General features: G+C 31.6%; 1 protein-coding gene across 2 annotated transcripts in view; it reads left to right on the forward strand.

The window, feature by feature from the left end:
- Positions 1 to 17,986, forward strand: part of LOC106773176 — a 96,432-nt gene that overhangs the window by 34,256 nt on the left and 44,190 nt on the right. The window contains exons 12-19 of one of the 2 annotated variants that reach the window (XR_002669603.1): positions 548 to 1,210; positions 2,011 to 2,784; positions 4,734 to 5,171; positions 5,251 to 6,063; positions 6,840 to 7,592; positions 7,676 to 7,730; positions 7,816 to 7,874; positions 8,038 to 8,161. Coding sequence is in view for 1 of the 2 variants with exons in the window: in XM_022786000.1 (XP_022641721.1) it covers positions 548 to 1,210; positions 2,011 to 2,784; positions 4,734 to 5,171; positions 5,251 to 6,063; positions 6,840 to 7,592 (3,441 nt within the window). In the remaining variant the exon portion in view is untranslated. Of the gene's footprint in view, positions 1 to 547; positions 1,211 to 2,010; positions 2,785 to 4,733; positions 5,172 to 5,250; positions 6,064 to 6,839; positions 7,593 to 7,675; positions 7,731 to 7,815; positions 7,875 to 8,037; positions 8,162 to 17,986 lie in introns of those variants that run through there. The other variant, XM_022786000.1, reaches the window with a different exon arrangement.

Genomic DNA, 17,986 nt, shown 5'->3' on the forward strand with positions numbered 1-17,986 from the left:
TTGAAGAATAGCTTAAAGGAATTGATTTGGCTACCCATATCACCAAAATGCATTTACTTTTCGGTAGCCTAACCCATAAGAACTCCATGGTTAAGCGTGAGGACAAAGCACACTGGAAAGTCTCGTGGTGATGTGTGGGGGCAGTCAACAGTCCCTCTAAAACTAGAGCTCTGATTGACAATCCGAACGGTCAAAATAAAAAACCATACGTCTGGAACCCACTGTCCAAAAATTAGCCCGATTCAATAGTGAATAACTTCACAATGACGAAAACATCAGTGGAGAATGAAATTATTCCTTCATTTTCTTTTCATTATAAGGTTACTTTGTTAATTAATAAAAAAAAGTCGTTTTCCTTGTTCTATTCAACGTTACTTTCTATAATCTAATTTTGTAAGTCCTCATTTTTATTTGATTTTTATTATTATGATTTGATAGTGTTTTTTCCTATTTTCATGTTTTTTATCATCATTTTCATAATCATGATGTAATATCAAAAGTTAACAGTTCGAACAAATGTGGAATCTAAATCTAATTTGTTTCGCAGGAGAGTACATCAAATTTGAGTGAGAGGGATATACAAGAGTTATGTATTGGCTCACGACGCATCCCAAACTCCAATTTCAGTCTCTTGGAATCTCTAATTGTGGATGGTTGTAAGTTTGTATCAGATGTAGTTCTACCATTCAGTTTGCTTCCTTTCTTAACTAATTTGGAAACGTTAGTAGTTCGAAACTGTGATTTTGTCAAAGCCATTTTTGATGTCAAATCTACAACACAAAGCAGAGATGTGACATCTATGGGACAAACCCTCCCTTTTTCTCTGAAGAAATTAACTGTATCGAAACTGCCAAATCTGAAGAATGTTTGGAATGAAGATCCTCAAGTAATTATAAGCATGCACCATTTACAAGAAGTTATTGTTGAGGAATGTGAAGGCCTTACAAGTGTGTTTCCAGCATCAGAAAACGAATATCTTCTAAAACTTGAAAGTCTAGTAGTGAAAGACTGTAAAGGATTGATGTCTATTTTTGCAGAGGATATTATAGATCCAAGAACAAAGCTAGAGCTTATGTTTTCATGTCCCTTTGTGAGATCATTGGAACTTAAGGATCTACCCATGTTCAAGTATTTTTATTACTGCTCACTACCGTGCGACAATTTTGCACATCTAGAATCACATACCGAGAATCAAGTCGGTACTGAAAAGGTATGTACTACTGTTTTATCACTTTTCTTCTACTGTAAATTAAAGATAGAATCATAAGTTTCTATAATTGTTTGTCATTGTTCCATGAGTAGTACGAAATACTGTCAAAATTAAAATATGAAGATTTCACGTACAATGCCATGACGTGGTTAATTTGTCACCAACTATATCATATTAGGAATCTTTCATCATGAAAGGTTATTTATGTCATTCTATACGAAAGAGATAGATCTCTAGTTATCAAAAAATAACATCCTTTTTCTTGTGCTTTTTCTCAGTTAGTCAAGTGTTTATTATTGGGGAAAAATGAAGTAGGTATGATTTTGCAAGGAAAATTTAAGAGAAACCTTACTCTCTGCCTGGGTTCGGATTTATTTGGATAGGAAATTCTAAAACGGGTTCCGAATGTAGAGAAACTTGTGTTGCATCCTATACTTGTTTGTCATTGTTCCATAAAAATAGTCGGAGCATCCTGCCAAAATATAAATTTTGACAAAATTCAGTAATGCAGAGCATCAGTATATATGTTGTATATATTTTATATAAATAAGAAAAAAAAAAATAGATTTCATGACTCATCAATAACATCTCATGTCAATTCAATAGATTCTCCCTCATTTATCATGTATCATGTATTGAAAATTATGGGAAGAAGGATGCTATTCAATTTCGTATTCAAATAAATATACATTATCTTAGCAATATTCATCAACAATATGTTTTGATATGAAAATTTAAAACAGTTGTGTCTTTAACAGTGTTAACTAACTTTTGCTTGCTTTTTTTCTTGGTTTTTACAGTGCATGTCAGTAGGAGAAAATGGAATGAAGATGATTTTGCGAGGAGAATTCGAGAGAAAGCTCTTAGACAGCTTAAAAACTCTTACTCTCTGCTTTGGTTCGGATGTATTTCGATATAAACTTCTAGAAGTGGTTCCGAATATAGAGAAACTTGTGGTGTGTGATGGTTCCTTCAAGAAGATGTTCTGTTGTGAAAGTGGTAATAATGTGTTAAAGCAGCTGAAAGTATTACGGTTGGAGTCCCTTGAAGAGTTGGTTTCCATTGGGCTAGAGAACTCTTGGACTGATTCTTTTGTTAGAAATTTAGAAACCTTTGAAGTGATTAGATGTAAGAGTTTAAAAAACTTGGTAGGATGCACAGTGTCTTTCTCCAATCTGACGTGTTTGAAAGTAGAGGATTGCGATAGCTTATCATATTTGTTGACTTCCTCAGCAGCCAAGCGTTTGGGTAAACTCAAAAGAATGGAGATAAAGGATTGTGATTCAATTGAAGAGATAGTGTATAAGGAAACAGATGAGGATGAGATAATATTTCCGCAACTCAGTTGTTTGGATCTTGATAGCTTAAGGATGCTCAAAAGGTTTTACAAAGGGAGTTTAGGTTTCCCATCCTTGGAGGAACTGTCAGTAACATATTGCAATGAGATGATAACTTTATGTGAAGGAAGTATAGAAGCAGCCAACTTGTCTCAAGTTAAACTTGATCCCTTCTCAGATGCTATTCAATTGGAAACCGAGCTCAACTCTACTATGAGGAAGAAATATCTGACAGAGGTACGTCTTTAATTTTATTTTATTTTTATTGAATATTTATGATACATGTCTGAGTACCTCGTATGATGGAAATTGAGTATTGTATTTGCTTGGAAGAACTTTTTAATTTTGATATCTCAATACTCATATTTTAGGAGTTTGACTTTATGGCCTCTTTGTCAAACTTATTAGCAAGAAGACAAAAATAAAATAAAATATGTTTTCAAGTTAAAATTTTTACAGAAAAGTTTATTAAGATAATTCTAATAACTCCCAAATTCAAACTAAGTAGTATGTTAAATCATTTTTATTTCCTTAAATAAGGTAAAAAAAATACTAAATAAGGCTTTGATTATTGTCATGTTATTAAATTGTTTAAGAGAAGTTAAACTTATTTCACTCTTGTAGCTACACAAAATATATTGTATCTTACAAATTTCCCAATTTTTTCTATAAAATGCAACAAAAATACATTGAAAAAGCAAATAATTTATATGTTAAAAAAATGTAAATTCTCTATTATTCAATCATAATTATTTTCAAATAATTTTCGTAATAATCTACTTTAAAAATCATATTTAACAAAAATTATGATAAACTATGGTTTGAAATCATTGTTCCAATAACCCAAACAAATTAAATTAAATTTAACTTAATTAACGTATTCATAGTAAATGGTAAATTTATTAATTAAAATAACTTATAAGTATAAGGAAATAAAACAAAATCAAAAATTGTTTATGTCATTTTAACATTAATTTAGTATCTTTACTAAAAAAAAGATGTTTTTAATTAATTTTAAATTTTTATAATTTTTTTCATTATATTTATTTTATTTTTAATTGCTATATGTTTATCATAAAGAATATTTATTATTAATCTTATACTATGTTTTATAACATTAATACACAAATTTAGGATAATGTAAAAATAACACTTTTTTAAACAGATATATGATATTTAAAGTAAAGTAAAAATAGAGATAAAATGCATCATCTGTAATGCAAAAAAATAAATGAATAAAAATGATAAAAATAAAATAATTATACTATAATAAATATGATTGGACTTTATGTATAATCTAGAAATCATAAAATAAAAATTATAAACAATATAAAGAATATAATAATAATAATAATAAAAGTAATTTGTTATTATTGTCATTATCTTATTTATAAATATATTAGAAACGTTAAGTTTTTTTGTAATGTAAAAATAATAAAAATAATAAATACTTTATATAAAAGTAAAAAGAAAACTTAATAATTGTTTTAAGAGATAAATATATATAAATAGAAAAGGTGAAAAACTAATATAAAAAATGTCACTTATAATAACATTTATAAAGTTCTACAATTAAGTTTCTGAATTGTTTTCCTGGATATTAGTAATAGATTTAGAAAACATTAAAAAACAGTTTAAAGGGCATGTCAAACATAACTTATTGGGAGAGAAAAGTAAAATCAAAGTAAAATTAAGTGAAGATGTAATTCAAGCTTTTATTATTATGAAAGTTGAATTTTTAAATTAATATTTATTTAGTTACATTCCTAAACTTCTAAAAAAACAATTAGAAAAATTAACAAAATAATAATTTGAAAAAATTTAGAACTCAATCAAAGCAATCACAAAGTTAATTAAAAAATAGTTAGAGATTTTGTTTATAATTAACTTCTATACTATTGCCAAAGGAAATTATATCTTTTTACTCAAAGTTGACCGTTGAAACAACTTTCATTTTTATGAGAATTAAATAGAATTTTAAATGTAACTAAAGTTTTACCAATTCCCAATGTCCCTAAATAGAATTGTGGAGGAAAAATGTAGTATGAAAAGAAAAAGTATTAAAATTGACGTGTGTACTTGTAAGTAATTAGTTATAAGTAAAGTTGATGATTTGTAGTAAAGTCCGAATTCTTGGTAATCCTTATATTTTCATATTTTTCATTTACATGTGCTAATTTCGAAAGATTGCTCCACGGAGAGAGAGTATTGAATTCAGAGATAGGGAAGACCTACAANAGATATGGTGTCTTTCACTTCAGATACCCGACTTCTGTTTCACTTNCTTGGTAACCTTGATTGTGAATAAATGCAAAATTTCATCAGATGCAGTGTTACCTTTTACTTTATTTCCTTTATTACCCAAATTAGAAACATTGGAAGTTCAAAACTGTGATTCTGTCAAAACCATATTTGATGTCAACTGTACAAAACAAGGCACACTCACTCTTCCTCTAAAGAAATTAGTTTTACGGAAGTTGCCAAATCTAGAAACCGTTTGCAGTGAAGTTAAAGAGACTAATACAACTCATCCAGAAGGAACAAATCCTGAGCTTACATTCCCCTGTGTCACGTCATTCNCACTATTGGATTTGCCAAACTTCAATGCAGTACCAACATTTGAGGTTTGCGCTTCTTCTTTTTTCAATAACATATACATTCTCACTAACCTGCTTTTACATGGTTATTGGTTTCTCGTTGCAGCTAATTATACCCAACTTAGAGCATCTGACAGTGGGTAAAAATGAATTAAAGATGATTGTCAATGGAGAATTTCAGAGAAACCTTTTACACAAGTTAAAAGTTCTTACTTTGTGCTTTGATATTGAGTGTGATGAATATCCGGAGTATGGATTTCTACAACAGTTGCCAAATGTAATGAAGCTTGTGGTGTGTGACAGTTCCTTCAAAGTCATTTTCTGCGATCAAAGACCTAATAATAGTGAAATTCTTTTACAATTGAAAGAATTACGGTTGGAGTCCCTTCAAGAGTTGGTTTCCATTGGCTTAGAAAACTCATGGACTGAACCCTTTGTCAGAAATCTTGAAACCTTTGAAGTCATTAGCTGTTCCAATTTAAAAAACTTGGTTCCATGCAGAGTGTCTTTCTCGAATCTGATATGTTTAAAAGTTGAAAATTGCGATAGCTTGTCATATTTATTCACATCTTCAACAGCCAAAAGTTTGGTTAAACTCCAAAGAATGGAGATAAAAAGGTGTGAATCAATTGAAGAAATAGTGTCTAAAGAAGGGGAGGAATCAGATGAAGATGAAATAACATTTCTGGAGCTCAATTGTTTGAAACTTAAATATCTGAAAAATCTCCGAAGGTTTTACAAAGGGAGTTTAAGTTTTCCATTGTTAGAGGAATTGTCAATAAGATGGTTCGACGAGATGGTAAGTTTATGTGGAGGGACTCTGGAGGCAAGTATGTTGTCTGAAGTAAAACTTGATTGGTCAACCACTACATTGGAAACTGGTCTCAACTCTACTATGAAGAAGGAATTTCTGAAAAAGGTACGTCGTTAATATATATATATATATATATATTTTTTATTGAACATTGTTAGGATTATTGTGTATATAAAAAATACAGCCTCTTATAGGCCATTGATTATATATCTATAGCCCATGTTAAAATATACAAGACGGTTTAGGACAACATGTTTGAAAATTATTATCATTTGTTCCTATAACTTTTGATTATTACATCCTCTGGTGGATGTAAATATGATTATTACACTTTTTTTCCTATAACTTCTAGTTAACACTATGTCTATAATTTAAACTCAGAAAGTACTATACTAAAATATTTCAAAATAAACAAAAGAGTTCGTTATATATATATATATATATATATATATATATATATATATATATATATAATATTTTTCATTAAAAATATTAAATGTGAAGAAGGAAAAAAAACATTGTTTAAAATAATTATAAATTTTATTATTCATAAAAGCAATTTTTATTTATTTATTTACACGTCTCAAATATAGCGTAAGGGTACAACAAATTTTTAACTTTTATGATAACTAAATAAAATTATAAATATCAATTCTTAACTTGGTTTTGCAAGTCTTGGAGTCAAGAAATGTGAATTAGAAAACGTGATTCAGTAGAAAATTTCTTTTAAATATAGTTAAGTGAATTTCTTTTCGTAATAAAAAATAATTAATAATAAAAATAGTGAGTATTTCAAATTTGTGTAGTACTAATTTAAAAGATATCATTAACTCTGGTAAATAATTAGTTTCATATTTTTATTTATTGTTTTGCACTTTCAGATTTCAGAGCTTGACGAACTTGATCTGGAAAGTGGGCCAAGACTACAAGAGATATGGAATGGCTCACTGCATATCCCCGACCTCTGTTTCAGTGAGTTGGCCAAATTGACTGTGAATGACTGCCAGTTTTTGTCAGATGCAGTGCTACCCTTCCATTTACTTCCTTTATTACCCAAATTGGAGATATTGGAAGTTCGAAACTGCAACTATGTCACAGTCATTTTCGATGTCAATCCTTCAACACGATACCCTTTAATTACTCTTCCTCTGAAGAAATTGGTTTTATCGAATCTTCCAAATGTGGAGAATGTTTGGAATGAAGATCCTCGTGGAATTCTAAGCATGCAACATCTACAACAAGTGTTCGTTGATAAATGCAAATGCCTTAAAACCGTGTTTCCAGCATCAGTAGCCAGAGACCTTGTAAAACTTGAAGATCTAGTACTGGAAGACTGTGAGGGATTGATGGCAATTGTTGCAGATGAATCTGATGAGAAGGAAGAAATTATATTTGAGCGGCTTCAGGTTTTGGATCTTAAAAGATTAAAAGAACTAACGTGCTTTTACGATGGCAACTTTACTTTAAGTTTTCCATCCTTGAAGGAAGTCCATGTCATCGAGTGCAGCTCCATGAAAACTTTCAGTGCATTCAACAAAATAGATAATCCGACAAGATGGTATTATTCAGAACATGCGAGACCCCGAAAGGAAACTGATCTTAATTCTGCTCTGCACAAAACTTGTGAAGAAGAGGTATGCATACTTTTACGTCTTAATCTTTGTTCCTGCTAATTTCTTAAAAGTAACTTTTGTATATGGTCTTATGTTTTAAATAGGCTCCAGATGCTTCGAGTACATCAAATACTTGAGATAGTGAAGATAGCGGATAAGGTACATCAAATATTAACTAATGCCACTGCAATTGTTAATCTTTTCTAGGGTGAGTTTTACTGTCATCTTCTCTATGCGCATGCAGGTGATGATTAGTGAGCAAGCACTTTTTCACAACATAACATCATGATTACGTCTTATTATGTAAGTAACTTTTTATTAGTTTCATTTTACGTTTTATTGATATCTATTTAAGTGAATATTTCTTTGTCATGTTAATAGCTTGAAATTCACTTAATGTTACTTATACTTCTTTAATTAAATTCATAACTTTCTATAGTAATTCCTTTTATAATTCGTCGTCTAGGTTGAGTCTCTGTTGCCGACTCCAATATTGCAGTAATTAAGAGGAGATTAAAGGCGTGAAGAATGGATGAAGATGAATCTGTCTCGATTTTATTACGTGTGGTTGTGTTTTAAAGAAAATGAAAAAAACGAAAAAAAAAAGTGTTATTCTACCTAGTTGAAGATGAATGTGTTCCTAATTTATTATGTATGATAGTGTTTCTTTTTCAAAAAAAAAAAAAAACTGTGTTGTTCTGTCTAGTTGAAGATGAAATACATTATTATTTGTACTATGTAATGTGTGAGATTAAAAGTGATTGAAAGTCATGAGTATTGATTAAAGACGAAGTGATGAACTGTGTCACTAAATATTGACTGTATTTGCATATGTGGTTATGCTGGTTTAAAAAAACAAATGTATGTTTGTATTCATTTTCTGTTAATTTTATCTTTGTTAGGAAATTATGCACAATTCCTCTTAATCAGATTTGTGAGAAAAATATAAATGCAGAATAATGACACTCAAAATAAAACTCTTTAGATTTCACTGCAAATGTATTAATGATAAAAAATAAAATTACAATATCACTTTTTTTCTCTTTATTTCTACTCTGGTTTTCTCTTTTTCTTCTCTACATTTTTTATTATGTATTCTTTCTCTTATTTGGATAAAATCTCTTTTGACCAATTTTAACAATCTCCCACTTGAAGACTAATTTTAATTTGTCTTCATATCTTGATCATTATACCACCAATCTTCTGTAGTCTATTATTGTAGCAAGCCAACTGAAGTTGAACACAATTTCAGTTTGTCAATGGTTACCACTTTTGTTAACATGTCTGCTGGATTTTTACTTCCGAAAATCTTTCTCAATGTTAGCACCCCATCTTCAAGCAAAGATCTAATGAAGTGATAACGAACATCAATATGTTCGTTATCACTTCAAGCAAAATTTTCATTATAATTACTTAATAGATTTTATATATTAAAATTTATGTTTTTAAAATAAAAGTAACACAGTGGCACGGTAATTAGTTATTTATTTTAAATTTAAAATAATTTAATTTTTTTAAACATAATTGTAATATAGCACTTATAATAAGTTTACTTACATATATTTTCATTGTTATCACTATGAGTAATTTTAAATTAATAAACTTATTTTTGGATATATAAATATTTAATAAATTTATAATATTATATTATACTTGTCTAAAAATATAAAAAATAGTATTATTATTTATTTTATTTTTTTTGTTGATAGTTTTGTTAGAGTAATGTGTATATTAAATTTAATTAATATAAAAAGCTTAGTAATTTGATAATTTTAATTTATACACCATTTTTACTGTCATTAGTACTAATAAATATATTATAAATATATTTTTAGTTATTTTAAAGTTATAATTTTAAAATAAAAAATATTAATTATTAAAGTGAGTGCTATAGTAAAAGTTTTTAACTTGAAATATGTAATTTGTTTTTCTTTAACTTTATGGGGATAAAAAAAAGTAAGATTATATTTCAAAGGTAGAGAAGTAATTTAATAATTTGTCTGATTTACAGGTCAGTTTCGCATACACTGAATATCTGTGGCTTGATAACACTGATCATTTTATTATAAAGCAACTATGGAATAACACTCATTGGGGGCAGCAAAAGAACTTTGGGTATTTGAAAAGGTTGAGTGTATGGTATTGTGATACTCTAAAGCATATAATTCCATCTCATTTGCTTTCTTGCTTTCACAATTTGGAAGAGTTAGATGTATACTATTGCAGTAATGCAGAGGTGATATTTAATATGAATGATGAGAACAGGGTGATGACAAAACCTTCCGGAATATTCCGTCTGAAAACATTGTATTTAGATAATATACCAAAACTGAAGCATATATGGGACAAGGATCCGAAGGGAATTATTGACCTTAATGCGCTAGAGGTAATGCGTGTTGAAAATTGTAGGAGTCTTACAACTTTGTTTCCAGCGTCGGTGGCCAAAGATCTTAACAGACTTGAGGTGTTTAAAGTAATAAAGTGTGATGAATTGGAAGAGATATTTAGGAGTGGAGAAGAAGAAGGATCAATCCAAGAGTCTGTTTTTCATCAACTCACCACATTGACGCTACAACAATTGCCACGCCTCAAATATTCTATCCACCGCTCCAAACAACAGGCAATTCTCACACTTTTTACTTTATCTATTCTTACTCTTATTATTTCTATTTTATAAAATATAAATTTCTTCCTATTAACAACAAAAAATTTGCTCTCCATGCTTTGTCAGTCGAGAATGGTAATCGGTGTTGTTTTCCAAGGAGACATCCTTCGCACGATTCATTATTTTCCTTCAAGAATGGAAGATCTCTCATCATGTTTTTCTGATATAGAAGCTTTAAGGCATGTCTGTTGAAGTGGCCAAATCTCCTATGCCAAAGCCATGAGCATCAACTTCTACCTTCATGGCAATATTAGTTCCAGGTTTGAAGCTTATAGGAAAGCTTCTATTTCTCTTCTCCATTTTTACTTGGCCAATTTCTATCATTTTACTATCATAAATTTTGCATGTATCTTTCTCAAAATGAAGAGAATATCCATTNTCCATCATTTGGCCAATACTTAAAAGATTNTCTTTAAGATTAGGAACTAGTAAAACATCCTTGATGAATTTCGTACCTTTCTTTGTTTCCACCATGACAGTTCCTTTGCCTCGAGACTCCACTGTTGTGCCATTTCCTAGCCGAACTTTGACATTGACAGATTTATCAATGTCTTTGAAGATGCTTTGATCTTTCGCCATGTGATTGCTACATCCACTATCCAAGTACCAACTTCCTTCTCCACNAGGNGATTCTTGATTGGCGTAGAATAAGAGTTTCTCCTGATTATCTTCTTCTGCAAAGTTTGCTTGATGCTTATTTTTATTACGACAATACTTTTCTATGTGACCAAATTTCTTGCAATAGTGGCATTGAGGTTTTCCATGATGCCAACAATCCTTTTTCAAGTGATTTGTCTTTTTACAGATGCCACATGGAGGATATATTTTCCTTGATGAGTCATAGAGAAGCTTCTAGAATTTTCTTTATTTCTAGAAATTTCTCCTTTACTTTTATTTCTTTCACATTCTTTCTGAGACTACAATTTTAGTTTTGATTGAAAGGCATTTTCAACTGAGTCTTCTTCATGCCTTTTCAATCTTTGTTCATAAGCTTCAAGAGAGCCCATTAGTTGTGTTACTGACAATGTAGTCAAATCTTTTGTTTGTTCAATCGCAGTTGCGATTGCATCATATTTTTGGGGAATTGAAATTAAAATTTTCTCAACGATCTTTTTGTCAAGAATATTTTCCCCATAGGCTCTCATCTGACTAACTATTTCTTTTATTCTAGAATAGTAGTCTTTGATGGTCCCAGATGCTTTCATTCTTAATAATTCAAACTCTCGTCTTAGAGAATGAAGTTTAACATTGCGTACCTCGTCACTTCTTTGAAACTCCTCTTGTATTGTGTTCCAAGCTTGTTTTGCACTTGTGGCACCAATTATCTTTGGAAAAATTGTGTCATCAACTGCTTGTTGAAGAANAAATAAAGCCCTTGAATCCTTCTGTTTGTTTTCCTTCAACTCCTTCTTTTGAGCTGTAGTAAGAGTGGAGGTGTCTTCTGGAATAATGAATCCTTCTTCTGTGATGTCCCATATATCTTGAGAGCGGAAGAATGTCTTCATTTTGACACTCCAGAAATCATAATTTTCTCCTGTGAAAATAGGTACTGGAAGTGATGATGTTTGATTGGTAGTAGCCATGAATTGAGAAAATATTTTGGAGGCAGTACAAAATGGGGTTATAGTTTTGTTTAAGGTAGTTGAAAATTTTATCTACGCCTAGTAGATGACCGAACGTAGCTCTGGTACCACTGTTAGTATTTACAGGTTGTGAAAGGAGTAGTTGATAAAGTAGAGAAAATGTGGAGATAGTGGGATGTAGAAGTAGTAGTTGGAAGAAGTGTTGTAGTTGTCTTAGTTGTTATAGATGTTGGCTTCTTGTCTACATACATCAAATTGTAGAGTTCATGGGTATTTATAGACCCATAGAATATTCTAGAACATGCTAGTCACAACTTATGTGGAATGTTCTAGATTTTTACCTATGTAGAATATTCTTGATTTTTCTTCCTATCTTAGACTTTTCTACAATATTCTAGAACTTGTGTTACATTTCTTTTCTTCTATCCTAGGAGTTTCTACATTATTCTAGAATTTGCATTACACTTTAATAGTACGAAATACTGTGAAAATTAAAATATGAAACTTTACTTAAAAATCTTTTATCTTCTTTTCCTATTAATCTTTTTTTTTCTTTATATCATTGTTATCAGAACATGTAGGATCGAAAGTATGTTAAAAGTGTAACCATTGTCGCAGAGTCTATACATCGATTGGGATGTTTCAGTAATTGAATAGTAACTTCTTAATTGAAGTCTACAACGAAACAAGTTAAAATGGCTATTCAAAATTAAATTTGACAGAAGCTTATTCGAAAACGTAAGTGCAAAAGAAGGTACTTATTATATTATTATATGAAAAAAATTAAATATGATGTACTAGATTAGTTATAATTTGTATATTATGTTCATTAAAAAATTAAAACAATAATATTTTACTAAAATTGGTCTCACTGTAATTGAGTCATTATTAAACCTTAAACCTGGTTTTCACTAATTTAATGAATTTGTCTAGTTCCATAGCATCATTGATTTATTATATAAATAAGTAAAAAAATATGTTGGTATGGGAAAATAGTGTAAGAAAACGGGGACAGAAGGGGTTATCCTGAGCCCCGAACACATAGCCAAAAACGCCTGAACTGAATCCATGCATTCGGATGAAGCTGCATAGGAGTAGCATTCAGCTCGCATAGGACGACCGACTGGAACGCCATAAAAGGTACCCGAACAAAGAGCTGGTTGAAAAGATTGGTGTACGATAGGGTAACCGGACATATTGGAGTGATCGGTCACACCGGCAGTATGATCGGTCATACCGGCAATGTGATCGAGTTCCCTAGTGCGGTAAAAGAGGGCGGCGTTAGCAATGAAAGAGGTAGAACAGCTGCGAAGATCGGTCGCGCCGACGGGATGGTCGGGACAGCCGACAGTATGATCGGGGAATGAGAAAGGAGTCTACCATAGCAGAAGAAGTGATGCAATGCTGAAATGTAGGGATGTGAGCACAAATTAGGGCGAAAGTCCCGCCGAAATAGCAGGGCACGTGATCAGCAGTCGCGTTGTGGGGCGAGTTCCATGGGATCATGGACCTCTGAACACGGACAGTTGCAGGAAAATCTCATGGATCATGGGCCACTATGCAGGCAGTTATAGCCCATATCTTACAGTCCATATCCAAATTTATCACCTATAAATAGGAGAGTAAGTAGTCAGGTAAAGGGTTGGATTTTTATTCATTACTTTGATAATATAGCGGTAGCCTTGCTGACTTGATCGTCGGAGTGCTAACTTGCAGGTTGCAACCGTTCGGATAAAGAGAGATAAGAATCCTGAAACACTCAGTTAAAGAAGTCCAGCGTGTCATCGTAATCCATAGGTGATCGGTGTCTTGGTTCCCATCCAAAACAATTGGCATACATGGAAAATAAGTCATTAAGACTTGACTCTTTTCCATGGAAAATAAGTTATCAAGACTTGACTCTTTTTCATGGAAAACGTACATACTCACGTCGTGTGGCGCCTAGTCATACCCTCGGATGATAGGTAAACTACCGACCGGTACTAGAGGAACATCGTGAGCAGGAATGCCCTCCTTGAGTAAGTGGATGGGTATCCCGTACACAACCCTTTCACCTCCAAACACAGGAGAATGCGGCCCTGAATCCTCTTCCTCATTATTTACAAGAGACAGAGGCCGCCTTGAGTCTGAATCCCAGTTGGACCTCTTGAGATATGATGACGACAATGAACCGGGAGACCAGGGCTGACCGTCGTCACCCCCCGCTGTGTCGTCGCTCTTTTGCTCAACAACTCCAAAGAAGACTCAATGTTAACAACTACCATTTATTACTTGAGGCAAAAAGAATGTTGTGAAACTGGAAACGAGAGAAGAAGTGAGAAAAGATGAAAATGACAGCGACCCACACTCCTATTTATAGAAAAATTTTGAAAACCGTCAAGCATCGCCACCATTAAAGATCGCCACGACTAACGACCCAGATTCGAAAATGTTTCAATTGCCTTGAGTAAGCGATCACCCGACATGTGTTTTTCCCGCCCAAACCCCATTCCAATATAGTCGGGCAATGACGAAGTCATTAATGAAGTCGTCATAGAACCAGAGATAGCTTAAAACCCTACATCAACTATGTTGCTTAGGGTTTGGGGTACTTGTGTACGAGATGGGTCGGGCAGCCACAAGATCATCTTGATTTGTGCGTCTCACATGCTAACTTTTGAGTCGTCCCAATTTTAGAAGGGTCAGACGACCATAGAACCGCCTCGTAAAGACCCTTGACCGGACAACCTAAGACAAATGATTGGTCAGAACCAGCGGTAATCATGTTTACAAAAGGTTTAAGGTAAGAAGTGATTAAAGCCATTGGGCCGAAATTGGACCGTGATTAAGATTTCGCTAATCCCAGGTCCATGGTGAAAACTATAAATACATGTCACAGGTAAGAAGTAGGTGGTTCACATTTACTACGCATTTATTACTGATCCAATATCTACGAATGAATTGTTTACTGACTTAAACATCGGAGAACCTTTCATGGATGCACCTCTAGGCAGGAGAGCGAATAAGGAGACCAAAGAACGAGATCGGACGACATTGAAGGATAAATTGTGGAGGTGTTTGAATTGATTCGACTTTGCAACCGAAACAATTTCTATTATTGAAAACAATTACTTTTTTGGAAATATACAAACACAAGAAACTCATAACAATGTAAAACCGCAACCCCTCTCCTCTCTTCATTTTTATTCTTCTGGATGTGTGCTCTCTGCTTTTCTCCTGCACCGTGTGTGCTATCACCACTTACATTTTCCGTGGCTCTTCCTCTCTAGATTTATAATAATCAACCATCACACTCAAAATCACAGATTACTACGAACATAATTATAATACCACCACAATCAAGTCCAAACACCACTTTCTTGGAAGGAGTAAAAGTAGCTCCATGATAGGAAAACAACCCTACTCCTGTCCACATCTTTTGTTAAAAAGTGTGGGGCCATTTATAGTTTATTCTACAGTATTTTCTGTCATCCACCAAATGTCAGTGTCTTTGGATTATGACCCTGATAATAGATCTACACCAAACAAAAATGGTAAACATATATAGTCACTACCCATAAAGTAAAAAATAAACTTCCTCATAACATGAAAAACATAGCCGCTACCGATGCAGAAGAAACTACCCATCCCATAACATATCTAATTCACATGACCCACCCACATATACACCATTGATTAGATTAGTGGAGACACCACATGTACTCTCTGCTTGAAGCAAATATTTTTTATAATACTTTTGACAAAAATGCACTGTTTTTATAAGTATATTACCTAATCGTCAAGTGATGATTGTAGTGTCAAAGAATCATTTTCTTTTATATAAACGAGATGTTATCATGACAAAACAGAGTTGATATCATTCAGCATGTGCCTTACACTTTGCTGCAAGTGTCGTATTTTCTTGTAGCATCACGTAGTTAATTTGTCTCAGATTATTACTTTTCAGGAATCTTTGAGCATGCAAGGTTATTTATGTCTTGTGTATAAAAGAGATGGATTGCTAATTGCCATAACCTGCTTTTGCTTGTGTTTTTTCTCAGTTAAAGTGGTTGTCACTGGGGAATAATGGAGTAGAGATGATTTTGCATGGAGAATTTCGGAGAAACTTCTTAGACAACTTAAAAGTTCATACTCTCTGCTTGATTATTGATGCATTTGGGTATGAAATTCTAAAACAGGTTCCCAATATAGAGAAGCTTGTGGACTTCATTTACGATTATAGTGGACTTCATTTACGATTGAAAGAATTACGCTTGGAGTCCCTTCAGGAGTTGGTTTCCCTTGGGTTAGAGAACTCTTCGACTGAGCCCTTTATCAGAAATCTCGAAACCTTTGAAGTGATCAGCTGTTCCAATTTAAAAAACTTGGTAACATGCAGAGTGTCTTTCTCGAATCTGATATGTTTAAAAGTTGAAAATTGCGATAGCTTGTCATATTTGTTCACATCTTCAACCGCCAAAAGTTTGGCTAAACTCCAAAGAATGGATATAGAAAATTGTAAATCAATTGAAGAAATAGTGTCTAAAGAAGGGGAAGAATCAGACGAGGATGAAATAATATTTCCGAAGCTCAATTGTTTGAGTCTTAAATATCTGGAAAATCTCCGAAGGTTTTACAAAGGGAGTTTAAGTTTTCCGTTGTTGGAGGAATTATCAATAACAGAGTGCGACGACATGGTAAGTTTATGTCCAGGTACCCTGGAAGCAAGTAAGTTGTCTGAAGTAAAACTTGAATGGTCAAACACTGCATTGGAAATTGATCTTAGCTCTACTCTGTGGAAGGAATTTATGAGCAAGGTACGTGTTTATTTATTCAACATTCTGGTAGAAATGAGGGACATAAAATTTTAATAAAGGTTTAATCAAGTGTATCTACCTTTCCTTTAGACCTTTTATTTGAAAAAACAATGTACAAAATGCGTCTTGCAAAACATTCAACTCACAAATGAAATATTTTCTTATCTATGAATTCTCTCTCCCCGGTTAGTTTTATACCTAAATGTAAAGTATTTAAACGTCGAGTTTTCTTTATATATTTAACATTCTTAAAATTAATTGGATGTTATCTTTGATATATAAAAGAATGCATTCCTTATCAAAACTGCTTTGGATGACCAAGTCCGATGGTTACTTATTATGGAAATTATGTATAGTACTTGCTAGCAGTTATCTGCAAAAGAAAAGCAACTTTTTTAATTAGGATAGGTCAATATTGATATTATAAATTTATGACTTTACCTATAGTGCCTCGTCGTCAAACTTGTTACAAAGAAAATAATATATGTTTCATGTTAAAAAATTTGCAGAGAAGTTTATGCAGATAAATTCTAATAACTCCCAAAAATAAATACTATGTTTAATTATTTTTGTTTTCTTAAATAAGGTAAAAAAATCACTAATAAGGTTTCGATTATTGTGATGTTATTAAAATGTTTTAGAGAAATTATACTTCTACCATTCTTAGTTATACAAATGTTTTAGAGAAATTAGTCTAAGTACAATTTAGAAACAATTTTTTGATAACCAAAATCTTGACAATTAATGTTAGTGACCAATTTATTATAGTGACCAATTTAGAAACTATTTCAATTATTAATAATTTTTAATTTATAAATTGATATCTAAGTTATTTACTATAATGACTAATTTTTTTTGTGACTAAAATTAGTTATTATTTGGAGATTTTCTTGTGCAGTGTATGATATAAAAGATAAAAGTTGAAAACTTAAATAATTTAACTAGCATTTATATATCTTAAAATCTTGTTAAATAAACTTGTGTTTTCTTTAATTTTAAATTGTGTTATATTTTTATTCTAAAGAGGAAATGAGAAGTTTTTCGATATAATATATCTCATGCATGTCTAAAATACAAAAGTTTAACAACAATTACTTGTTATTATTGCCACTATATCTTATTTAGGAAAATATTAAAAACGATCTATCATTATCTAATGTAAAAAATAAAAATAATAAAGTCATATCTTATATAAATGTTAAAAGATAACGTATTAAATGTTTTAAGAAAAAAAAATAATTTAAGAATCTAAAACCAACATAAAAAAAGGTTAATTCTAATAACATTTAAAAAGTTCTACAATTTGAAAAGAAAAGACATTAAAATTGATCATTGCATTTCTGAAAAATTAGTTATAATTGGTGGTTTCTA

Source organism: Vigna radiata, chromosome 9 (genome assembly GCF_000741045.1).
Source record: "Vigna radiata var. radiata cultivar VC1973A chromosome 9, Vradiata_ver6, whole genome shotgun sequence".
Classification (NCBI taxonomy): Eukaryota; Viridiplantae; Streptophyta; class Magnoliopsida; order Fabales; family Fabaceae; genus Vigna; species Vigna radiata.